We start from the raw sequence: 26,700 nt of genomic DNA on the forward strand, positions 1-26,700 counted from the left end.
GGCGGAGTGAAAACAAAAAAACGTATTAACCTGTCACCCCAAATATACAGAAAAAAAACAACTTCCGCTCTTAGCGCCTTCAAACGAGCTCAAGGCATATACTGTATAACATCTTATAACAGGAACTTATCACAAAGAGGCAAGTCCATAAAAATAGGTTACACTGTGTACACACTAATATGTATAGTAGCCTGCTGTATTTTTTTTAATTGAGAACGAGTTACAGCTAAATGCGTCACGATGTGAAGCAAGAAGAAAACTACATTTCCGCACTGTGTTATCGCGAGATCAGCCAGCTGACGTCATCAGTCATACCTAGACATTTTAATCGAGTCAGAAACATCCAACGTATCGTGGCCCTGTCGAACTAGCATTTCTGGAGATATTAATTGAACTTACGCGTAATAAATATACCTAAAATGAACGACCATGCAGTGTACAATAAGTAGCATTATGGTATTTTGTTATTGTGGTCAAAAGTTGTAAAGAACATAATGTCATGGCTGTCTTGAGTTTCCAATAATTTCTACAACTCATTTTTTTGTGATAGAGTGATTGGAGCACAAAAAACATTCATGAAGTTTGGTTCTTTTATGAATTTATTATGGGTCTACTGAAAACTGAAACAAAAAATTGAGCTGTTTGGCCACAATATCAAGCAATATGTTTGGAGGAGAAAATGTGAGGTTTTTAAACCCAGGAGCACCACCCTACCGTCAAGCATGGTGGTGGTAGTATTATGCTCTGGGCCTGTTTTGCTGCCAATAGAACTGGTGCTTTACAGAGAGTAAATGGGACAATGAAAGAGGAGGATTACCTCCAAATTCTTCAGGACAACCTAAAATAATCAGCCTGGAGGTTGGGTCCCAAACACATGTCAAAAGTGGTAAAGGAATGGCTAAATCAGGCTAGAATTAAGGTTTTAGAATGGCCTTCCCAAAGTCCTGACTTAAACCCCATTGAGAACATGTGGACAATGCTGAAGAAACAAGTCCATGTCAGAAAAGCAACACATTTAGCTGAACTGCACCAATTTTGTCAAGAGGAGTGGTCAAAAATTCAAGCAGAAGCTTGTGGATGGCTACCAAAAGCGCCTTATTGCAGTGAAACTTGCCAAGGGACATGTAAGCAAATATTATCATGCCTCCATGGAAATGCCCCCCCTCTACCTCAAAGAACTACTCACCCCCAAATCCTCCGCACGACACCTCCGCTCCAGACAGGCTAACCTCCTCCAACCTCCGAGGACAAAGCTACGAACAATGGGAGACCGGGCTTTCTGCTCCGCCGCTCCCAGTCTGTGGAACGCTCTCCCTGACCACCTGAAGGCACCACAGACTGTGGATGCTTTTAAAAAAACACCCCTTCTTTTTAAAAAAAAAGCCTTTTTTTTTTTTTAGATATATGCATACTAGTTTTAGCTATTCTATTTTTTTTAATTTTATTTTTATTATCTTTTTTTTTTTTTTTAATACACTGTAGCACTTTGAGGTTGTTTACTCAATGTAAAGTGCTTTTTACAAATAAAATCTATTATTATTATTAGGGATGTCCGATAATGGCTTTTTGCCGATATCCGATATTCTGATATTGTCCAACTCTTTAATTACCGATACCGATATCAACCGATACCGATATCAACCGATATATGCAGTCGTGGAATTAACACATTATTATGCCTAATTTGGACAACCAGGTATGGTGAAGATAAGGTACTTTTTAAAAAAATTAGTAAAATAAGATAAATAAATTAAAAACATTTTCTTGAATAAAAAAGAAAGTACAACAATATAAAAACAGTTACATAGAAACTAGTAATGAATGAAAATGAGTAAAATTAACTGTTAAAGGTTAGTACTATTAGTGGACCAGCAGCACGCACAATCATGTGTGCTTACGGACTGTATCCCTTGCAGACTGTATTGATATATATTGATATATAATGTAGGAAGCAGAATATTAATAACAGAAAGAAACAACCCTTTTGTGTGAATGAGTGTAAATGGGGGGAGGGAGGTTTTTTGGGTTGGTGCACTAATTGTAAGTGTATCTTGTGTTTTTTATGTGGATTTAATAAAAAATAAATAAATAAAATAAACCGATACCGATAATAAAAAAACCGATACAGATAATTTCCGATATTACATTTTAACGCATACATCGGCCGATAATATCGGCAGGCCGATATTATCGGACATCCCTATTTATTATTTATTATTACTTTTGACCCAGCAGATTTGGTCACATTTTCAGTAATAAATTCATAAAAGATCCAAACTTCATGAATGTTTTTTGTGACCAACAAGTGTTTTCTTTCTTTAGCACACGTAATTTAGGGCAGTTTACATGCAAATATTATTTAATGCAGACAACAAAATGAGTATACAATGCATTGCTCAAAGCATTTACTAGATGAAACATATTACTTCAAGACTTAAGACTTTAAAATAGCACATAGTTTAAACTATATAAAGAAATTACCCTTAAGTTGTTTTTTTTTGTACATCAATATTTACAATCTCAACTATTTTCCTCATGTGAAGCAGTAATTCAATGGCCATATTCCTTTAAAACCAACATATGCCAAACAACTTTACTCAAAAATGACTGCTTACCTTTGGCCTTGCATTGTAATGAAACAGTGTGTGCTTTGGTTAAGAGTGAGTGATGATTGGAAGATGATTAGCAGAAAGTTGTTATAGTGTGTACATATTGCAGTAGCGTTGGGCGGGGTGAGCATCACTCCTTCGGCACCCTGAAGCCGTCCTTCTCCTTGCGGAGACACCTCATCGTCTCGATCGGATTGGTCTGTTTGACATGATCTTGTACCGCCTTCTCTCTGAATAGAAAGTATAAACATGAGTGTGTCCGCAACCAAACCATTGTGTGTGTGCGAGAGAAATATTCCTCCACATACTTGACTCTCATAAATGGGTTGAAGGTGAATTCATCTTCCAAAGTGGATGGAATGGTAGGTTCTCCATTGCTGCATTTCTCCTACAATCAAAAATGAGTAACAGAATCAGTGGTCATGTGACAGATGTTACAATAAAGTGATCAATAAATACCTTTGCCCAAGCAAGCTTCTTCTGAATGACTTCATTGTCAGGCTCCACGTGGCGTGCAAACGTCAGATTGCTGACCGTGTACTCATGACCACAGTAGACGCGCTTCAACAGAAATATATACTCATTTAAATATTCCCATGCATTACAACCTCTAAAGAAGAGGAGTTTGACAGTTTGTCTCCCAAGAATATACCTCTCGTGCAGTGTTTTTCAACCTTTTTTGAGGCAAGGCACATTTTTTTCATGAAAAAATACGGAGGCACGCCACCAGCAGAAAACGTTAAAAAAATTAAACCCGACCAGGCCTTATTTTGAGTTTGTTGGTGTTTTCCTGTGTGTAGTGCTTTAGTTCTTGTCTTGCGCTGTTATTTTGGTGGCCCTTCCTGTTTTGTTGGTGTTTTCCTGTAGCATGTTTCATGTCTTCCTTTGAGCGCTATTCCGCGCACCTAGGGGTGTAACGGTACGCAAAAATGTCGGTTCGGTACGTACCTCGGTTTAGAGGTCACGGTTCGGTTCATTTTCGGTACAGTCAGAAAACAACAAAATATAAATGTTTGGGTTATTTATAGAGATGTCCGATAATATCGGCCTGCCGACATTATCGGCCGATATATGCGTTAAAATGTAATATCGGAAATTATCGGTATCGGTTTTTTTTTATTATTGGTATCGTTTTTTTTTTAATTAAATCAACATAAAAAACACAAGATACACTTACAATTAGTGCACCAACCCAAAAAACCTCCCTCCCCCATTTACACTCATTCACACAAAAGGGTTGTTTCTTTCTGTTATTAATATTCTGCTTCCTACATTATATATCAATATATATCAATACAGTCTGCAAGGGATACAGTCCGTAAGCACACATGATTGTGCGGGCTGCTGCTCCACTAATAATACTAACCTTTAACACTTAATTTTACTCATTTTCATTCATTACTAGTTTCTATGTAACTGTTTTTATATTGTTGTACTTTCTTTTTTATTCAAGAAAATGTTTTTAATTTATTTATCTTATTTTACAAATTTTTAAAAAAAGTACCTTATCTTCACCATACCTGGTTGTCCAAATTAGGCATAATAATGTGTTAATTCCACGACTGCATATATCAGTTGATATCGGTATCGGTAATTAAAGAGTTGGACAATATCGGAATATCGGATATCGGCAAAAAGCCATTATCGGACATCCCTAGTTATTTATTTACCAAATTTGCAAAATCTTCCACCAAAAATATTTTTCTTAGTGTAATATTTGATGTGAAGAACCTTGGATAGGTCAATAATTCATAATAACATTGATTTTTTTATTCAATATTATGTTTTGAGCAATGACAGTTTGAAAGAAAACAAAACCAGCTTTGTTTTATTAGTCAACATTGCAACTTTTTCTAAATGACATTTAACCTTTAAGCTTTTTTATTTCACTTTTGTTATGTTTTTGTTTATTTGAATAGTATTTTTAGAATGTGCCGTGGGCCTTTAAAACATTAGCTGTGGGCCGCAAATGGCCTCCGGGGCACACTTTTGACACCCCTGCTATAGATAATAAAACATTAAATGTGATAAATCTATGGATAAAAAGCAGAGCCTGGCGACGCATGCGCGTTTATCATAACAATCTCTCTCACTCTCTCTCTGTCCCTCCCTCACCAATGCTGCTGTGCGCACAATTTGTTTTGTTTTTAACCCCTTCTTAACCCCGAACGTACATTGAACATACACGCAACCCTAACTCAAAATGCTGGACATTTGAGGCATTTAAGAAACTCCGCCCTGACAGCTCCGCAAAAGAGGACATGTCCGGTGAAAAGAGGACGTATGGTCAGTCTATCGTAGCCCGTTAGCTGCTAGCATGCCGTGTGTTGTGCCTCGGTGTGCATTGTTTACACAACGTGCGTTACGCTACTTAATATGTCCGTGTGGAAACTCGTTCGGTACACCTCCGAACCGAACCGGAACCCCTGTACCGAAACGGTTCAGTACAAATACACGTACCGTTACACCCCTAGTATATATTATATAATATATTATATCTGTATATATTATATACTGTGTATATATATATATATATATATATATATATATATATATATATATATATATATATATATATATATATGTTATATTGTTACTATGGTAAATGTTTAGTCTACTTTATAACTTTTGTTTTCGCCCTCTTATTGTGCCCTTGTGTGCATTACCCTTTCCATCCTTTGTAACTGAGCTACTGTGTGGAACCATTTCCCTTGTGGATCATTAAAGTTTGTCTAAGTCTTGATAGCGATTAACTTCTTTTTACACTTGTAAAATGTTTAGCTAATAAAGCTTTTTTTTTTAAATAAAATGTGGACAGTTGACTTTTCTCAGGGATAAAGCGTACTGTAAATATAAGACTCAATATTCCATGACGACATATTTTATGACATACCGTTTCGCCAGGTAGCCGCCCCAGAATCTCGATCAAAGCTTTATACATTTGCTCAGCAGTCCCCTCAAAGAATTTACCACATCCGGCCACAAACAGCGTGTCCCCTGCATGGAGAGAAACATAACTTTACCCTTGATGGAATTAAAGTCACATAACAGGCTGCTGACTTTTATTCATTGAACATCAACAAAATATTATTACTAGAGATGTCCGATAATATCGGACCGGTATCAATTAAAAAAATTATCGGTATCGGTTTCAAAAAGTACAATTTATGACTTTTTCCAAACGCCGCTGTGTACACGGACGTAGGGAGAAGTACAGAGCGCCAATAAACCTTAAAGGCGTGCCGGCCCAGTCACATGATATCCACGACTTTTCACACGCACAACTGAATGCAACGCATACTTGGTCAACAGCCATACAGGTCACACTGAGGGTGGCCATATAAACAACTTTAACACTGTTACAAATATGCGCCACACTGTGAACCCACACCAAACAAGAATGACAAACACATTTCGGGAGAACATCCGCACCGTAACACAACATAAACACAACGGAACAAATACCCAGAACCCCTTGCAGCACTAACTCTTCCGGGATGCCACAATATACCCCCCCCCCACCCCCACCCAACCACGCCCACCTCCTCATGCATCAAATTCCAAGCTGCTGTTTTGAAGCATGTTAAAAAAAATAATGCACTTTGTGACTTCAATAATAAATATGGCAGTGCCATGTTGGCATTTTTTTCCATAACTTGAGTTGATTTATTTTGGAAAACCTTGTTACATTGTTTAATGCATCCAGCGGGGCATCACAACAAAATTAGGCATAATAATGTGTTAATTCTACTACTGTATATATCGGTATCGGTTGATATCGGAATCGGTAATTAAGAGTTGGACGATATCGGAATATCGGCAAAAAAGCCATTATCGGACATCTGTAATTATTACTATACTATTATTGACGCTTGCTAGACGGGTTCTACCTGTGAAAACTGCTGGAGGCTCGGAGCTGTTGTCTTTGGTGACGTAGTAGCAGATGTGGCCGGTCGTGTGGCACGGCGTGAACAGACACTTCACGTTAAGCGATCCCACCTGCAGGGGCGGAGGATGATACTAGTGCTACTAATGCCGTGTGTTGCTTATATGCTCATGTGTCTTACTTTGAATTTGTGGGAGTGGGTGACTTTTTTCGTGAGAGCATCTACTCTGTCGTCTCCTCCGTAGACTTTCAGGCCGGGCATGAGCTTCACCATCTTCTCATTGCCTCCAGCATGATCCCTGAGGAGGGGAAACAACAAGCAGTTACAAACCCTGTTTCCATATGAGTTGGGAAATGGTGTTAGATGTAAGTATAAACAGAATACAATGATTTGCAAATCATTTTCAACCCATATTCAGTTGAATATGCTACAAAGACAACATATTTGATGTTCAAACTGATAAACTTATTTATTCTTTGCAAATAATCATTAACTTCAGAATTTGATGCCAGCAACACGTGACAAAGAAGTTGGGAAAGGTGGCAACAAATACTGATAAAGTTGAGGAATGCTCATCAAACACTTATTTGGAACATCCCACAGGTGTGCAGGCAAATTGGGAACAGGTGGGTGCCATGATTGGGTATAAAAGTAGATTCCATGAAATGCTCAGTCATTCACAAACAAGGATGGGGCGAGGGTCACCACTTTGTCAACAAATGCCTGAGCAAATTGTTGAACAGTTTAAGAAAAACCTTTCTCAACCAGCTATTGCAAGGAATTTAGGGATTTCACCATCTATGCTCCGTAATATCATCAAAGGGTTCAGAGAATCTGGAGAAATCACTGCACGTAAGCAGCTAAGCCCGTGACCTTCCATCCCTCAGGCTGTACTGCATCAACAAGCCACATCAGTGTGTAAAGGATATCACCACATGGGCTCAGGAACACTTCAGAGACCCACTGTCAGTAACTACAGTTGGTCGCTACATCTGTAAGTGCAAGTTAAAACTCTACTATGCAAGGCGAAAACCGTTTATCAACAACACCCAAAAACGCCGTCGGCTTCGCTGGGCCCGAGCTCATCTAAGATGGACTGATGCAAAGTGGAAAAGTGTTCTGTGGTCTGACGAGTCCACATTTCAAATTGTTTTTGGAAACTGTGGACGTCGTGTCCTCCGGACCAAAGAGGAAAAGAACCATCTGGATTGTTATAGGTGCAAAGTGTAAAAGCCAGCATGTGTGATGGTATGGGGGTGTATTAGTGCCCAAGACATGGGTAACTTACACATCTGTGAAGTCGCCATTAATGCTGAAAGGTACATACAGCTTTTGGAGCAACATATGTTGCCATCCAAGCAACGTTACCACGGACGCCCCTGCTTATTTCAGCAAGACAATGCCAAGCCACGTGTTACATCAACGTGGCTTCATAGTAAAAGAGTGCGGGTACTAGACTGGCCTGCCTGTAGTCCAGACCTGTCTCCCGTTGAAAATGTGTGGTGCATTATGAAGCCTAAAATAGCACAAGGGAGACCCCCGGACTGTTGAACAACTTAAGCTGTACATCAAGCAAGAATGGGAAAGAATTCCACCTGAGAAGCTTCAAAAATGTGTCTCCTCAGTTCCCAAACCTTTATTGAGTGTTGTTAAAAGGAAAGGCCATGTAACACAGTGGTGAACATGCCCTTTCCCAACTACTTTGGCACGTTTTGCAGCCATGAAATTCTAAGTTAATTATTATTTGCAAAAAAAAAAAAGTTTATGAGTTTGAACATCAAATATGTTGTCTTTGTAGTGCATTCAATTGAATATGGCTTGAAAAGGATTTGCAAATCATTGTATTCCGTTTATATTTACATCTAACACCATTTCCCAACTCATATGGAAACGGGGTTTGTAGAAAACTCACAGCTAAACACTTATGATATTACGAGAAATCAATCAATCGTTTACTTATATAGCCCTAAATCACGAGTGTCTCAAAGTACTGCACAAGCCACAACGACATCCTCGGCTCAGATCCCACATATAAAGAGTAAACCAAGAGTAATAGAATCATTCTTGCTGCCTACCAGTGGTGATGGGTGGTCAGGACTGTTGTGAGTCTCACGCCATGTTTTCTGACTGCCTCCACCACCTGGAAGTAAGCAATCATCCAACATTATTCATCACTCTTAGAGGCCGCTGACTCATGCTGTATATGAGGAAAAAAACAGGAAAAACATGTTTTTAATAACTCCACAAGTTGGTTAAGCTTTAAAGTTAAAGTATCACTGATAGTTACACACACACACACACTAGGTGTGGTGAAATTACCCTCTGCATTTGACCCATCCCCTTATTCCACCACCTGGGAAGGTGAGGGGAGCAGTGAGCAGGAGCCACTTGGGAATAATTTTGGTGATAGCTGCTGCTGTTGTTGTGAAACTAATGCATGTTACACTTGTACTCACTTGTTGTACTATACTTGTTCTACTCAGTGGCCTAGTGGTTAGAGTGTCCGCCCTGAGATCGATAGGTTGTGAGTAGGGATGTCCGATAATGGCTTTTTGCCGATATCCGATATTGTCCAACTCTTTAATTACCGATACCAACCGATATATGCAGTCGTGGAATTAACACATTATTATGCCTAATTTGGACAACAATGTATGGTGAAGATAAGGTACTTTTTAAAAAATAAAATAAAATAAGATAACTAAATTAAAAACATTTTCTTGAATAAAAAAAGAAAGTAAAACAATATAAAAACAGTTACATAGAAACTAGTAATTAATGAAAATGAGTAAAATTAACTGTTAAAGGTTAGTACTATTAGTGGAGCAGCAGCACGCACAATTATGTGTGCTTACGGACTGTATCCCTTGCAGACTGTATTGATATATATTGATATATAATGTAGGAACCAGAATATTGATAACAGAAAGAAATGGGGGGAGGGAGGGTTTTTGGGTTGGTGCACTAATTGTAAGTGTATCTTGTGTTTTTTATGTTGATTTAATAAAAATAAACAAAAAAACAACAAAAAAAACCGATACAGATAATAAAAAAAACGATACCGATAATTTCCGATATTACATTTTAACGCATTTATCGGCCGATAATATCGGCAGGCCGATATTATCGGACATCCCTAGTTGTGAGTTCAAACCCCGGCCGAGTCATACCAAAGACTATAAAAATGGGAGCCATTACCTCCCTGCTTGGCACTCAGCATCAAGGGTTGGAATTGGGGGTTAAACCACCAAAAATGATTCCCTCACCTCCCAGGGGGTGATCAAGGGTGATGGGTCAAACGCAGAGGACAAATTTCACAACACCTAGTGTGTGCGTGACAATCATTGGTACTTTAACTTAAGTTTAACATTAACTTGTACTATTGTTTACAATTAATGCGGGCTGAGCAGTTTTATAATATAGTTGGTGATAAACGACCGTGTGGTCAAAGGTAGATACATTTTCCTTTCTACACCAAAACGATTACATTACACAAGATTAAGTATACCGTATTTTCCGGACCATAGGGGCACTGCCGATGAATGGTCTACTTTTGATCTTTTTCCATATATTAGGCGCACCCAATTATAGGGTGCATGAAAGGAGTCATATTTTTTTTTTTTTCTAAATGTAAAAGACTTCCTTGTGGTCTACATAACATGTAATGGTGGTTCTTTGCTCAAAATGTTGCATAGATGATGTTTTACACATCATCTTCAAGTCGCTTTCTGACAGTCGCTTCAGGATGCGCCGTTTTGTGGGCGGTCTTATTTACGTGCCTCCACTTGGACAGCGTCTTCTCCCCGTCATCTTTGTTGTACACTGCAAAAACTGCAATCTAAGTAAGATGAAATATCTCAAATAAGGGTGATATTTGCTTATTTTCTGTCTGATAAGATAATTCTTCTCACTAAGCAGATTTTATGTTAGAGTGTTTTACTTGTTTTAAGTGTTTTGGTCCTAAATGATGTCAGTAAGATATTACAGCTTGTTGCTGAGATGTTATGACCTATATTGAGTAAAACATGCTTGAAACTAGAATATCAACTGTTGCAAAGCTGTGTCATCAACACTCAAGTATAAAACTACTTTTTTAAAGTCATCATTTCTTACTTCAAGCATGAAAAAAAAAAATCATGATGCCGAGCGCATATCATTATGTCAAGATAATGGCACTAGCATTTACTTCATTTAAGAATATTTTTCAACATATTGAGCAAAAAGGTCTCTTTTTTTTTCTACCGAGAAAACTGCACTTGTTATTAGTGAGAATATACTTATTTTAAGGTATTTTTGGGTTCATTGAGGTTAGCTAATTTTACTTGTTTTGAATTAAATAAGTTTATTTCGGTCATATAAATATATGGAAAATCTTGACAAGCCGAATTTTCTTGTTCTATTGGCAGATAATTTTGCTTAGTTCAAATAAAATACCCCTCATTTTTGTATTTTTTTTTCTTGTTTTTCAACACTGACTTCTTGCAGTGTAGAAAAAACATACTCTACCACTTGTGCTCAAAGTACACTGCAAAAACTGAAATCTAAATAAGATTAAATATCTCAAATAAGGGTGATATTTGCTTATTTTCTGTCTGATAAGATAATTCTTCTCACTAAGCAGATTTTATGTTAGAGTGTTTTACTTGTTTTAAGTGTTTTGGTCCTAAATGATGTCAGTAAGATATTACAGCTTGTTGCTGAGATGTTATGACCTATATTGAGTAAAACATGCTTGAAACTAGAATATCAACTGTTGCAAAGCTGTGTCATCAACACTCACAAGTATAAAACTGCTTTTTTAAGTAATAATTTCTTACTTCAAGCATGAAAAAAAAAATCATGATGTGTGCATATCATTATGTCAAGATAATGGCACTAGCATTTACTTCATTTAAGAATATTTTTCAACATATTGAGCAAAAAGGTCTCTTTTTTTTTTCTACCGAGAAAAGTGCACTTGTTATTAGTGAGAATATACTTATTTTAAGGTATTTTTGGGTTCATTGCGGTTAGCTAATTGTACTTGTTTTGAATGAAGTAAGTTTATTTCGGTCATATAAATATATGGAAAATCTTGACAAGTCGAATTTTCTTGTTCTATTGGCACATAATTTTGCTTAGTTCAAATAAAATACCCCTCATTTTTGTATTTTTTTTGGAACACTGACTTTTTGCAGTGTAGCGGTGTAGCGTGCAAGGACGGGAGTATAAGAAGTGTCAAAAGATGGCGCTAACTGTTTTAATGACATTCACACTTTACTTCAATGAATAACGGAGCAGCATCTCCTCATCCGGAAACAACAACAAGGTGTCCCATTAAAAAACGTCCGACCGGAACTCTCTAATAACTAAAGTTCCTTGGGTGAATAATGTAAGCTCACTACACCGGTATGTTTTAGCGCTTTCATGGCGAGTTTACTGACAGATATAAGTAAGAACTTTACACTACTTTATATTAGAAATGGCAACAGTGGAGGATGAATGAACAAGAAGACAGAGAAAAAGAAGAAGATTATCAACTACGGTGTCGGCACGGACGCGTGCAATTTTTCAGGATTTATGCAGATCCCAAATACAGATCAGTAGGTAACAGAAGGTAAGATAAGTTGCTTTTGCAGAATATTGCGAAACAAAACGCCAGATAATATGTCTTACCTTATACACACACCATAATAATACTCCTATGTTTAATGCGCCGACAATCCTTCAAGCGGTGTGGCTTCATAGCTTACCAGAGTCGTACTAAAACCTTTTGACAGATTTTTGAGCGCCGTATGTAATGTTCTATATTTTCAACAGGACAGCGGGCTACTCATCTGGTCCTTACGGGCTACCTGGTGCCCGCGGGCACCGCGTTGGTGACCCCTGCTATAGTAGATATCGATAGTATCAACATCTGGATTGATCAGCTCTACTTTACATTGAAGCTTTAAGTTTCTTGTGTTGTCCTGCTCAGTGTGTAAGTACAGTGTTTCCCACACATTCATTTATTTGTGGCGGCCCGCCACGAAAGAATTACGTCCGCCACAAATTTAAAAAAAATAAATAAATAAAAAAAAAAATTTTTTTTTTTTTTTTTTGGTCCTGTCCAGCTTCTCAGGCAAATCATATAGTTGATGTAGATGCCCATATAGGCTGTTCAGATTTACTGTACAAAAGAGAAGTGTAGGATACTTCTCTTGTTGCCTTATTTGTATTTGACCACTACTGTTTTCTGTTTATTTGTTACTGACTGTGGCAGGACACCTCTGCCTCTGTTTCACTTTATGTTGCTGGTAAATAATATGGTTGTAGTAGTAGGCTAAAGTTAAATTATTCAGTATGCACTAATTAAAGGGGCAGAGCTTTAAGAGACATTTTAGCTTTTATATTTTATAAGATATATTTTTTGTAAGAACCACAATTAATAAATATATTTCAGTGAATAACTTATTGTTCAAATCTGTATATAAATATGTACATAAAGTGTTGTAATTATATTGTAAAATGGATGGATGGATGGATGGATGGACGTTTAAAACAAAACTGTTATTATTAATTAGTAAGTATACATTTTTTGAGCCTTTTTAGAGAAAATCATATCATTGTAGTAAATTATGCAAATTACTCGATGATGTCATGGTGACCACGCCCATAGCCACACCCCCACCGCCACAGATATCTTGGCAGTTTATGGGAAACACTGAAGTAGCAAGCTTGGAAAAATGGAAATGTTATTGCGTCCCTTTTAAAGTAATCTTTCACACGAGTTCAGTCTTTAACCATGTAAACACAGCTTTGGGTCAGTAAAAAAAAAAAAAAAAGCAAATATCAAACTATGATCGGTACCGGGGCATCTCTAATATATAACAGACCTTCACAGGCTCCACAGGATCGACGATGGCCGCTTCCTTGGTGTCCGTGTCGATGAGGAGGTACATGTAGTTGTCACTGAGAGCCGGGAGAAGTTCAACCCTCATGTTGGCTTGTTCCACCATCAATGTTTTCCTCGCTGCGCTGTGAAGGAGAGCCGCTGCTTGGGCTTTGACTTCCAAGGGTGCTTCATGGGGGGCACATAGTCAATGTTATTCCCCTGCATGCCCTTATATGGCTGTGTATAAAATGTTCAAGTGTACACTGCAAAAACTGAAATCTAAGTAAGATGAAATATCTCAAATAAGGGTGATATTTGCTTGTTTTCTGTCTAAAAAGATAATTCTTCTCACTAAGCAGATTTTATGTTAGAGTGTTTTACTTGTTTTAAGTGTTTTGCTCCTAAATGATGTCAGTAAGATATTACAGCTTGTTGCTGAGATGTTATGACCTATATTGAGTAAAACATGCTTGAAACTAGAACATCAACTGTTGCAAAGCTGTGTCATCAACACTCACAAGTATAAAACTACTTTTTTAAAGTCATCATTTCTTATTTCAAGCATGAAAAAAAAAATCATGACGTTGACACAATTGTGTCTCATATTTAAAACAGATGACAGCTGTTTTATTTTCAATGAAACAATAGAAAATAGGTACTCATATAGTAGCACAGTTGGCACAGTACAGTAAACGGACAGTTAATATTTAAACATTTAACATGTGACATTTTTTAACAGAAATAGTTCATGCACATTCAGATGAATTCTTCAAAATTACAATTAAAAATGTTTTGGCCGGGCTGTATATATGCATACTAATTGACTGAAAGAGCACGCACTTGGCGCGATGATGTCATGTTATCCATGGAAAAATGCATTTTTAGACAATATGATTTGCCTGAGCGGCTAGGAGACCCGAGAGTAACAAGCGCTTGCCTTGTTGAATTTCCATTAAGAACAATAAATTCGTTTTTAGTATAAGTTTGCTGGTTTCAAGAAATGTAATGCCTAGTGCATATCATTATGTCAAGATAATGGCACTAGCATTTACTTCATTTAAGAATATTTTTCAACATATTAAGAAAAAAATCTATTTTTTTCTACCAAGAAAAGTGCACTTGTTATTAGTGAGAATATACTTATTTGAAGGTATTTTTGAGTTCATTGAAGTTAGCTAATTTTCCTTGTTTTGGAAAGTCTTGACAAGCCAAATTTTCTTGTTTTATTGGCAGATGATTTTGCTTAGTTCAAATAAAATACCCCTAATATTTGTATTTTTTTTTCTTTTTTTTGAACACTGACTTTTTGCAGTGTAACTGCAGTTTTTTTAAATTTTATTTTGCCTATCATTCACAATCCTTACATAAATCAAGCACACATAAAGTGCAGGCCAAAAGTTTGTACACATCTTCTCATTTCAATGGGTTTTCTTTATTTTCATGACTATTTACATTTTAGATTGTCACTTAAAGGCCTACTGAAATGATTTTTTTTATTTAAACGGGAATAGCAGATGCATTCTATGTGTCATACTTGATCATTTCGCGATATTGCCATATTTTTGCTGAAAGGATTTAGTAGAGAAAATCGACGATAAAGTTCGCAACTTTTGCTCGCTGATAAAAAAAGCCTTGCCTGTACCGGAAGTAGCGTGACGTCACAGGAGCTAGTATTCCTCACAATTCCCCGTTGTTTACAATGGAGCGAGAGAGATTCGGAGCGACAAAGCGACGATTACCCCATTAATGTGAGCGAGGATGAAAGATTCGTAGATGAGGAACGTTACAGTGAAGGACTAGAGAGGCAGTGATGGACGTATCTTTTTTCGCTCTGACCGTAACTTAGGTACAAGCTGGCTCATTGGATTCCACACTCTCTCCTTTTTCTATTGTGGATCACGGATTTGTATTTTAAACCACCTGGGATACTATATCCTCTTGAAAATGAGAGTCGAGCACGCGAAATGGACATTCACAGTGACTTTTATCTCCACGACAATACATCTGTGACAAACTTAGCTACTGAGCTAACGTGATAGCATCTTTCTCAAATGAAGATAGAAACAAAAGAAATAAACCCCTGACTGGAAGGATAGACAGAAGATCAACAATACTATTAAACCATGTACATGTAACTACACGGTTAAAAATTCTCAGCCTGGTAAGGCTTAACAATGCTGTTGCTAACGACGCTAAGGCTAATTTAGCAACTTAGCAACCGGACCTCACAGAACTATGATAAAAACATTAGCGCTCCACCTACGCCAGCCAGCCCTCATCTTCCCATCAACAGCCGTGCTCACCTGCGTTCCAGCGTTCGACGGCGCGACCAAGGACTTCATCCGTGGGTTTGGCGGCAAGCATCGGCTAGGCGTAGTAAGTATTTCTTGTTGTGTTGCTGTAAGTATTGTACTTAGCCGCTAATACACCGATCGATCCCACCTACAATGTTCTTCTTTGCAGCCTCCATTGTTCATTAAACAAATTGCAAAAGATTCACCAACACAGATGTCCAGAATACTGTGGAATTTTGTCGAAGAAAACAAGAGGTTTTTGTATCGGGTCCGATGGGGTACAACCACTTCCGTGGATTTTGTGACGTCACGCGCATAAATCATATCCAAAGGAGTTTTTCAACCGGAAGTGTGGCGGGAAATTTAAAATGTCACTTTATAAGTTAACCCGGCCGTATTGGCATGTGTTGCAATGTTAAGATTTCATCATTGATATATAAACTATCAGACTGCGTGGTCGCTAGTAGTGGCTTTCAGTAGGCCTTTAAGGCATCAAAACCATGACACCTTTGAAGTGAAAACCATTTCAAGTGACTACCTCTTGAAGCTCATGGAGAGAATGCCAAGAGTGTACAAAAAAGTAATCAGAGCACAAGGGTGGCTATTTTGAAGAAACTAGAATATGAAACATGTTTGCAGTTATTTCACCTTTTTTTTGTTAAGTACATAACTCCACATGTGTCCATAGTTTTAAAGTGACAATCTACAATGTAAATAGTCATGAAAATACAGAAAACACATTGAATGAGAAGCTGTGTCCAAACTTTTGGCCTGTAATGTATGTTTTTTTATTTTTTCATTCATTTCAACTAATAAATAAATGCGAGCCAAAGTCTGCGTATAAAGGTTTTAAGGAAAAGCAGAGACAATAATAATAATAATAATAGGGATAGAAGAGTAATAACAGAAGAAATGAACAAATTAAAAAGATGGTTTGATAAAAACAGACCATCTTTGAATCTCAGTAAAACTAAAATAATGCTATTTGGTAACAGTAGAAAAGAGCATCATACACAAATAGACGGAGTAGACATTGAAAGGGTAAAAGAAACCAGATTTTTGGGAGTATTAATAGATGATCAAATGAACTGGAAATCTCATATACAAAACATACAACATAAGGTGGCAAAAAACATTTCAATAATGAATAAAACAAAACACGTCCTGGGACAAAAATCACTTCATATTCTCTACTGCTCGCTAGTGTTACCATATCTGAGTTATTGTGCAGAAATATGGGGAAATAACTACAAATGTGCGCTACATTCGTTAACCGTGTTACAAAAAAGATCAGTTAGAATAATACATAATGTTGGATATAGAGAACATACAAACCCTTTATTTATTAAGTCAAAAATATTAAAGTTTGATGATTTGGTAAAACTGCAAACAGCTGAAATGATGTACAAAGCAAACTATAACCTGCTACCAAAGAATGTACAACAATTATTCTCAACTAAAGAGGAGAAATATAACCTTAGAGGAAAAAATAATTTAAAACATTTATATGCACGTACAACACTTAAAGGCCTACTGAAAGCCACTACTACCGACTACGCAGTCTGATAGTTTATATATCAATGATGAAATCTTAACATTGCAACACATGCCAATACGGCCGAGTTAACTTATAAAGTGACATTTAAAATTTCCCGGGAAATATCCGGTATGATGACGTATGCGCGTGACGTAGTCAGTTTAACGGAAGTTATGGTACCCCGTAGAATCCTATACAAAAAGTTCTGTTTTCATTTCATAATTCCACAGTATTCTGGACATCTTTTGCAATTTGTTTAATGAACAATGAAGGCTGCAAAGAAGACAGTTGTAGGTGGGATCGGTGTATTAGCAGCGGACTACAGCAACACAACCAGGAGGACTTTGTTGGAGAGCAGACGCGCTAGCCGGCGACCTCACCTTGACTTCCTACGTCTCCGGGCCGCCAAACGCATCGGGTGAAGTCCTTCGTCCTTCCGCCGATCGCTGGACCGCAGGTGAGCACGGGTGTTGATGAGCAGATGAGGGCTGGCTGGCGTAGGTGGAGAGCTAATGTTTTTAGCATAGCTCTGTGCGGTCCGGTTGCTAAGTAGGCTTCAATGGCGTCGTTAGCACAGCATTGTTAACCTTCGCCAGCCTGGAAAGCATTAACCGTGTATTTACATGTCCACGGTTTAATAGTATTGTTGATTTTCTATCTATCCTTCCAGTCAGGGGTTTATTTTTTTTGTTTCTATATGCAGTTAAAGCACGATGCTATCACGTTAGCTCGTAGCTAAAGCGTTTCGCCGATGTATTGTCGTGGAGATAAAAGGCACTGAATGTCCATTTCGCGTTCTCGACTCTCATTTTCGAGAGGATATAGTATCCGAGGTGGTTTAAAATACAAATCCGTGATCCACAATAGAAAAAGGAGAGAGTACATAGTTCTGTGAGGTCCGGTTGCTAAGTTGCTAAATTAGCCTTAGCGTCGTTAGCAACAGCATAGTTAAGCCTTACCAGGCTGAGAATTTTTAACCGTGTAGTTACATGTACATGGTTTAATAGTATTGTTGATCTTCTGTCTATCCTTCCAGTCAGGGGTTTATTTATTTTGTTTCTATCTTCATTTGAGAACGATGCTAACACGTTAGCTCAGTAGCTAAGTGTGTCACCGATGTATTGTCTTGGAGATAAAAGTCACTTTAAATGTCCATTTCGCGTGCTCGACTCTCATTTTCAAGAGGATATAGTATCCGAGGTGGTTTAAAATACAAATCCGTGATCCACAATAGAAAAAGGAGAGAGTGTGGAATCCAATGAGCCAGCTTGTACCTAAGTTACGGTCAGAGCGAAAAAAGATACGTCCATCACTGCCTCTCTAGTCCTTCACTGTAACGTTCCTCATCTACGAATCTTTCATCCTCGCTCAAATTAATGGGGTAATCGTCGCTTTGTCGCTCCGAATCTCTCTCGCTCCATTGTAAACAATGGGGAATTGTGAGGAATACTAGCTCCTGTGACGTCACGCTACTTCCGGTACAGGCAAGGCTTTTTTTTTATCAGCGAGCAAAAGTTGCGAACTTTATCGTCGATTTTCTCTACTAAATCCTTTCAGCAAAAATATGGCAATATCGCAAAATGATCAAGTATGACACATAGAATGGATCTGCTATTCCCGTTTAAATTTAAAAAAATCATTTCAGTAGGCCTTTAAAACTTTTAGCATATCAGTATGTGGAATCAAATTATGGAATGGATTAAGTAAAGAAGTTAAAAATTGTACTGATATGATCCAGTTTAAGAGGTTGTTCAAAATAATAGTGCTTACAAAGAAGAAGAATTATGAGAAATACTTCTAACCTTATTAAAAATAAGATATTCTTCATCTCAGTATGTTAATAATGACTGAATTAATTAATTACCTATTACAAAACTGTTGTGTATACTAATTCATAGATGTTATTTTATGATATAAAAAGGTCAGTAAATGATTCTATATCATTGTAAACGCTTTGAAGTGGGAAAGGGGTAGGATTAAATAAGCTTTGCTTCTTCCTACTCCTTTTCGGGCATGATGTGAAATGAAATGATATGAAATTGTGTGACGTATTAAGATGTAGGTGTGTTCATGTTCCAAATAAACTAAAGAAAGAAAGAAAGAGTGAGAAGCAGTAAAGTTAGGTAACCTGTCTGCTGCGACGCAGTCTGTTTTCGTGCTGTTTACACTAGTTTGACACGTAATAATAACATGTAAACCGAAACTATTTTTTTCGACTGGCTCCCATAAAACGGTTAAATGTGCGTGTAAAAGTGCAATAAGACAGTCGCACTTGCAAAACAATACAATTAGTTGCGTCTTCCCTCAGATGTCATAAATCGGGTAAAAAACACATTTAGCGTAACAAATATGAAGACACGACACACAACAACAGTGAGTAGCACTGGCGGTGTTTAGAAAATGGAAGCATATAGTTTTCCGTACCGTACTTAAGGGCAGTGGCAGCTCCCACTAGAGTGCAGGCACTCCCTAGCAGGGTTTTGTAGAACATTACAACCTTAGCACGGTAGCATAAACCAGGAAAGTTTGGTTGTGGTTCAGTTAGTTCCGCCTTTTTCGCCTTTGACCTCCTCGACCAATCAAATTAGGGGGAGTGGATTTGGACTTCCTTAAATATGGTAGTGGCCATAGACATGTTATAAGGGTACGCAGCATGGAGCGCTACTGCGTACTGGCGCTGACGAGACGCGGGGCCGCCATCTTGGAGTGGTGATCCGCTCCACTCAGTGCAATTCATTTGGCAGGAGCAATGAACTGTCAGCGCATTTAATTCATCTTACCTCACTGAATACCACTGATTTTCACGCAGTTTTTTTGTCATACGTGTAGCTATGATAAAGGACACATGTTTTATTATTCATAGTTTGCTTAACAGTAATATAATGTTCTTATATGCTATAAGCAGTGTTGAGTTAGTTACTGAAAACCAGTAACTAGTTACAGTTAGAGCCGATAAATGCTTTAAAATGTAATATCGAAAATTATCGGTATCGGTTTTTCTTTAAAAACATTTTTTTTTTTATTAAATCAACATAAAAAACACAAGATACACTTAAAATTAGTACACCAACCCAAAAAACCTTCCCCCTCATTCACACAAAAGGGTTGTTTCTTTCTGTTATTAATATTCTGGTTCCTACAATATATATCAATACAGTCTGCAAGGGATACAGTCCGTAAGCACACATGATTGTGCGTGCTGCTGGTCCACTAATAGTACTAACCTTTAACAGTTAATTGTACTCATTTTCATTAATTACTAGTTTCTAAGTAACTGTTTTTATATTGTTTTACTTTCTTTTTTATTCAAGAAAATGTTTTTAATCTATTTATCTTATTTTATTAATTTTTTAAAAAAAAGGACCTTATCTTCATCATACCTGGTTGTCCAAATTAGGCATAATAATGTGTTAATTCCACGACTGTAAATATCAGTATCGGTTGATATCGGTATTGGTTGATATCGGTATCTGTAATTAAAGAGTTGGACAATATCGGAATATCGGATATCGGCAAAAAGCCATTATCGGACATCCCTAGTTACAGTTACTATTGACTTTATTTCAAAAGTAACTCAGTTACTAAGTCAGTTACTTACACCAAAAAGTAATGCGTTACTGTGAAAGGTAACTATTTAGTTACCCCCCCCCCCCCCCCCCTTTTTTTTTTTTTTTAAAAGCTCCCATTAATGCCCTTTTAGCCTTCCTTTCAGTACTGTTATTGCACTGGAGAATAATACAATCTGTTGATCAACTCGACATGCATTTGCATCACTGAACTCTGCTAAGCAATGTGGTCTACATGCAACACACAAAGACAAAGATATGTTTCAAAGGGCCAACAAATTGACAAAACTATTTTAAATAGCTGCAACATAACATACATAAGTAACAAACAGCATAATAACAACATAGCTGTAAACCTGGCTTCACCTAAGGAAGGCACACGTGACATACACAAAGCCTAACCAGGCAGATTTGAATAGTTGTTTTGGGCAGTAGATAGGATCTTTGATCCAAGACACAACTTACATTGAACTATAATGTTATTTTCTTTGTGCTCGACAAAAAAAAGAAGTGAGAGTATCTCCATGTTAAAACACTCGAGTCTGCGGCTCCGTTGTTAGTAAACAAAGACACGCCCCCCCCACACCCACACCCAGACACACACAGAGCGCACCTCCGGCTTGTGACACAAGAGATTCAAAAGGACGACACCGCAGCGCTCCAATAAAACACACTCAGATCTTCTGTTTCTAGCCGATACTACATTAAAAAATAACGCCAAATAACGCAGTAACGCATCATGTAGTAACGGTAACTGAGTTACTGAATATAAAAAAACCCGCGTTAGATTACTAGTTACCGCCGGAACTAACGGCGTTACAGTACTTTGTAACGCGTTAGTCCCAACACTGGCTATAAGTGACCAGACGTCCGAGATCAAAACTGGGAATATAATCCCAGAGAAGGGGGGAAAAAATGATAAGAAACAATATGATTAGGTTATATATACATCCGTATATCCTACATAAACAACATTAGATATCTATATATCTTAGATACCTATAGACTGTATCTCTGTTGCTGCAGCAGCAGAGAGTTTATTCTGTCTTGACACTTTGTATTGATATTTTCTATTACATTCTTCCCTTAAATGATCATGTTTACAGTCATTGTTTTATATGTATTTTTTATGTATGTCGCTTTGGATAAAAGCGTCTGCCAAATACTTCAACATAAACATATATAAACACCTGAAAGTCTTTATATCAGCTAAAACCACCAATCTGTTTCACTGGATTCAGAATAAAACCAAATTCTGTCTCACAATCTTTATTTTCATCATTTATTTCAACTTTGTTATTCAAGTATGACATTTTTAAATGTAATTAATTTCATTGACAAGCAATTATATTATGGTCATACTCTTGTTTGTTAGCATGCTACGATTTCAGTACTATTAAAGATATTTGCTCCTTCTCAACTCTGTGGTAATATTCTTTTCACAAAATACAACCAATAGTACGTTAATGTTAAATCTTACTTGTGAAAAGTAATCCCCCGATTCCGATTTTCAACATTCCGCTCATTTGAGCCGGAAAACGCTGAACGCCATCTTTGTTTTCTACCTGTCAACTGTCAGTTTAGGCTGCTCGCCGGCTCCTCATCACCACTTCAAGATGGCGGCCCAATTTCTCGCGTCACAGCAGCCAATGCTGCGTCTACTTTTCAGATGTCTATGTAGCGGCTGGCTACGGGGTGTTAGCCAATGACTTTGGCTGGGAGGCGGGACTTCCGGGAGAGATGGGAAAGTGACGTTGTTGATAGAAAGAAAGCGTTGGAGTTTATTTATTTTTTATTTTTTTGCATCCAGAGACTGTTTACCGCCTGTTTTGGACTTGTGAAAGCACTCCATCACTATGGCAGGCATCTGTCGTTTTATCCTGGACAATATTCATGACAAATTTGTGCTTTGTTTTAAAGATGTGCTATTTGGATTTACACCGAATTTTACCTTTGCAACCTCATTATACTATTGGCTAAGTTTTATATTCATAGGTGTCAGTTTCTCAACACTCGACTTGTTTTTTGTGCCTTTATAAAAGATTTAGACCTCTACGTTAAAACCTCTAACAACCAAAAAGCTGTGAAAACGATGATGCTGTGTTACAAATTTAAATTATATATTTTATTCTATTTTTTTTTTTAAATTGTTTGCATTCTATTTTAGTTACTTTGAATTTACAACCCCCTGGCGCTGTTTTGTACTCTTTTTGTACTGTTTTGTACTTACTTTGATTATTATTTCTCAACTGTTTGTAAATGTTGAAATTTATAAATAAAGGTTTATTAAAGAAAAAAAAAGAGTTGACTTTAGCGACTCTCCCAATAATGTCTGCGGGAAATACTTCCCGATTCTGGGAATGGGGAAGGGAGATTATTTGCGTGGACAGGAACTACACGGATCATGCCAAATAATTTAAAAACGCTATTTCCACGTTAGCGTAAAAAAGAAACATTTTGTTGTGGTTCAGTTAGTTCTGCCTTTTTCACCTTTGGACTCCCAGGCTCGACCAATCAAACTAGGGGGAGTGGATTGGATTCCCTTAAATATTTTTCTTTTCACGTTTTTAGAAACAACAATCATTGTGTTGTTTTTTGTAAATGCGTAATTGCATGTAAAAAACATAAAATATCGATGTCACCTTACATTTGGAGTGTTTTTAAAATAGCTTAATGTCCCTTACAGTTTGCCGTAGATTAGGCATTAGTCAAGTGAAGAGCGTCTTTAGCGATTCTCCCAATAATGTCTGCGGGAAATATTTCCCGATTCTAAAAATGGGGAAAGAAGATTATTTTCGTGGGCAGGAACTACGCGGATCACGCCAAAGAGTTGAAAAACGCTATTTCCACGCTAGCGTAAACAATAAATATTTGGTTTTCACCTTTGGATTTCCAGGCTCGACCAATCAAACTACGGGGAGTGGATTGGATGTCCTTAAATATGTTTATTTTGTCGTTTATAGAAACAACAACAATTGTGTTGTTTTTCTAAATGCGTAAGTGTATGTAAAAAACCCAAAATAGCGATGTCACCTTACATTTGGAGTGTTTTTATAATAGCTTACTGTCTCTTACATGCTGCCGTAGATTAGGTATTACTCAAGTGAAGAGCGTCGGTCAAAGTTGAGTTACTTTAGCGACTCCTCCAATGATGGCTGCGGGAAATATTTCCAGATTCTGGGAATGGGGAAGGAAGATTATTTGTGTGGGCAGAAACTACGCGGATCACGCCAAATAGTTGAAAAACGCTATTTCCACGTTAGCGTAAACCAGAAATATTTGGTTGTGGTTCAGTTAATTCTGCCTTGTTCACCTTTGGACTCCCAGGCTCGACCAATCAAACTAGGGGAAGTGGATTGGACTCCCTTAAATATTTTTATTTTCTCGTTTACAGAAACAACAACAATTGTGTTGTTTTTTCTAATTGCGTAAGTGTATGTAAAAATATAAAATAGTGACGTCACCTTACATTTGGAGTGTTTTTATAATAGCTTTGATGTCTCTTACAGTTTGCCGTAGATTAGGCATTAGTCAAGTAAAGAGCGTCTTTTGCGACTCTCCCAATAATGACTGCGTGAAATAGTTCCCGATTCTGAGAATGGGGAAGGAAGATTATTTGCGTGGGCAGGAACTACGCGGATCACGCCAAAGAGTTGAAAAACGCTATTTACACGTTAGCGTAAACCAGAAATATTTGGGTTTTCACCTTTGGATTTCCAGGCTCGCCCAATCAAACTAGGGGGAGTGGATTGGCTGTCCTTAAATATGTTTATTTTCTCGTTTATAGAAACAACAATTGTGTTGTTGTTTTTAAATGCGTAACTGTATGCATAAAACATAAAATATCGGAGTCACTTTACATTTGGAGTGTTTCTAAAATGTCTTAATGTCCCTTACAGGTTGCCGTATATTAGGCATTAGTCATGTGAAGAGCGTCTTTTTAAAAAAAAAAAAATTAAATTTATTTTTTTTGCATAAAAATAAAACATGTTATTAGAAATAAATTTTTTGTTTGCAAAAATTTTTGTTTTGTTTTGTTAAGACTCAACTCATTGTGTGAAGAGCGTCTTTAGCGACGCAGACATTATTGTGAAAATAATGTCTGGATGGATCACGCCAAATAATTTAAAAACGCCATTTCCACGTTAGCGTAAACAAGAAAAAATAGTTTTTCAACCTTTGGACTCCCAGGCTCGACCAATCAAACTAGGGGGAGTGGATTGGCTGTCCTTAAATATGTTTATTTTTTTTTATAGAAACAACAATAATTGTGTTGTTGTTTTTAAATGCGTAACTGTATGCATAAAACATAAAATATCGGAGTCACTTTACATTTGGAGTGTTTCTAAAATGTCTTAATGTCCCTTACAGGTTGCCGTATATTAGGCATTAGTCATGTGAAGAGCGTCTTTTTTTTTTTTTTAAATTAAATTTATTTTTTTTGCATAAAAATAAAACATGTTATTAGAAATACATTTTTTGTTTGCAAAAACTTTTGTTTTGTTTTGTTAAGACTCAACTCATTGTGTGAAGAGCGTCTTTAGCGACGCAGACATTATTGTGAAAATAATGTCTGGATGGATCACGCCAAATAATTTAAAAACGCCATTTCCACGTTAGCGTAAACAAGAAAAAATAGTTTTTCAACCTTTGGACTCCCAGGCTCGACCAATCAAACTAGGGGGAGTGGATTGGCTGTCCTTAAATATGTTTATTTTTCGTTTATAGAAACAACAATAATCGTGTTGTTGTTTTTAAATGCGTAACTGTATGCATAAAACATAAAATATCTGAGTCACTTTACATTTGGAGTGTTTCTAAAATGTCTTAATGTCCCTTACAGGTTGCCGTATATTAGGCATTAGTCATGTGAAGAGCGTCTAAATTAATTTTTTTTGCATAAAAATAAAAAAATGTTATTAGAAATACATTTTTTGTTTGCAAAACCTTTTTTTTGTTGTTGTTAAGACTCAACTCATTGTGTGAAGAGCGTCTTTAGCGACGCAGACATTATTGTGAAAATAATGTCTGGATGGATCACGCCAAATAATTTAAAAACGCCATTTCCACGTTAGCGTAAACAAGAAAAAATAGTTTTTCAACCTTTGGACTCCCAGGCTCGACCAATCAAACTAGGGGGAGTGGATTGGCTGTCCTTAAATATGTTTATTTTCTCGTTTATAGAAACAACAATAATTGTGTTGTTTTTTTTTAAATACGTAAGTGTATGTAAAAAGCATATAATATCGAAGTCACTTTACATTTGGAGTGTTTTTAAATCATCTTAATGTCCCTTACAGGTTGCCGTATATTAGGCATTAGTCATGTGAAGAGCGTCTTTTAAAAAAAAAAAAAAAAAAAAATTTTTTTTGCATAAAAATAAAAAAATGTTATTAGAAATACATTTTTTGTTTGCAAAAACTTTTTTTTTTTTTGTTAAGACTCAACTCATTGTGTGAAGAGCGTCTTTAGCGACGCAGACATTATTGTGAAAATAATGTCTGGATGGATCACGCCAAATAATTTAAAAACGCCATTTCCGCGTTAGCGTAAACAAGAAAAAATAGTTTTTCAACCTTTGGACTCCCAGGCTCGACCAATCAAACTAGGGGGAGTGGATTGGCTGTCCTTAAATATGTTTATTTTGTCGTTTATAGAAACAACAATATTTGTGTTGTTTTTTTTAAATACGTAAGTGTATGTAAAAAGCATAAAATATCGATGTCACCTTACATTTGGAGTGTTTTTAAATCATCTTAATGTCCCTTATAGGTTGCCGTATATTAGGCATTAGTCATGTGAAGAGCGTCTTTTAAAAAAAATATATATATTTTTTTTTTGCATAAAAATAAAAAAATGTTATTAGAAATACATTTTTTGTTTGCAAAACCTTTTTTTTTTTTTTTTTTGTTAAGACTCAACTCATTGTGTGAAGAGCATTATTGTGAAAATAA

The 26,700-nt window shown here is 36.9% G+C and overlaps 1 protein-coding gene across 2 annotated transcripts; it reads right to left on the bottom strand.

Moving 5' to 3' along the window:
* Positions 1 to 2,390: 2,390 nt before the first annotated feature.
* On the bottom strand, positions 2,391 to 24,010 carry hagh (hydroxyacylglutathione hydrolase). Of its 2 annotated transcripts, none has more exons than XM_062036734.1 (9): positions 23,822 to 24,010; positions 13,351 to 13,535; positions 8,572 to 8,636; positions 6,677 to 6,794; positions 6,500 to 6,608; positions 5,503 to 5,606; positions 3,069 to 3,170; positions 2,918 to 2,997; positions 2,391 to 2,839 (listed from the first exon to the last, which is right to left on the bottom strand). In XM_062036734.1, exons 2-9 carry the CDS (start codon positions 13,471 to 13,473, stop codon positions 2,740 to 2,742), a joined length of 801 nt encoding a protein of 266 aa, XP_061892718.1. In that variant the 5' UTR covers positions 13,474 to 13,535; positions 23,822 to 24,010; the 3' UTR covers positions 2,391 to 2,739. The 2 variants fall into 2 exon arrangements, with proteins under 2 accessions (XP_061892718.1, XP_061892717.1); XM_062036733.1 differs by lacking the exon at positions 23,822 to 24,010 and adding an exon at positions 19,605 to 19,769.
* Positions 24,011 to 26,700: the final 2,690 nt, after the last annotated feature.

The sequence above is a fragment of the Entelurus aequoreus genome, linkage group LG25 (assembly GCF_033978785.1).
Source record: "Entelurus aequoreus isolate RoL-2023_Sb linkage group LG25, RoL_Eaeq_v1.1, whole genome shotgun sequence".
Classification (NCBI taxonomy): Eukaryota; Metazoa; Chordata; class Actinopteri; order Syngnathiformes; family Syngnathidae; genus Entelurus; species Entelurus aequoreus.

Bases quoted from the DNA above. Each gene is read 5' to 3' on its own strand.
- hagh (XM_062036733.1), bottom strand. From the start codon at position 19,671: ATGTTCTACAAAACCCTGCTAGGGAGTGCCTGCACTCTAGTGGGAGCT. The intron at 3,171-5,502 runs GTATGTCATAAA...TTTCTGTTGAAG, and splicing joins GGCGGCTACCTGGCGAAACG to CGCGTCTACTGTGGTCATGA. The intron at 2,840-2,917 runs GTATGTGGAGGA...CTTTCTATTCAG, and splicing joins AACCCATTTATGAGAGTCAA to AGAGAAGGCGGTACAAGATC.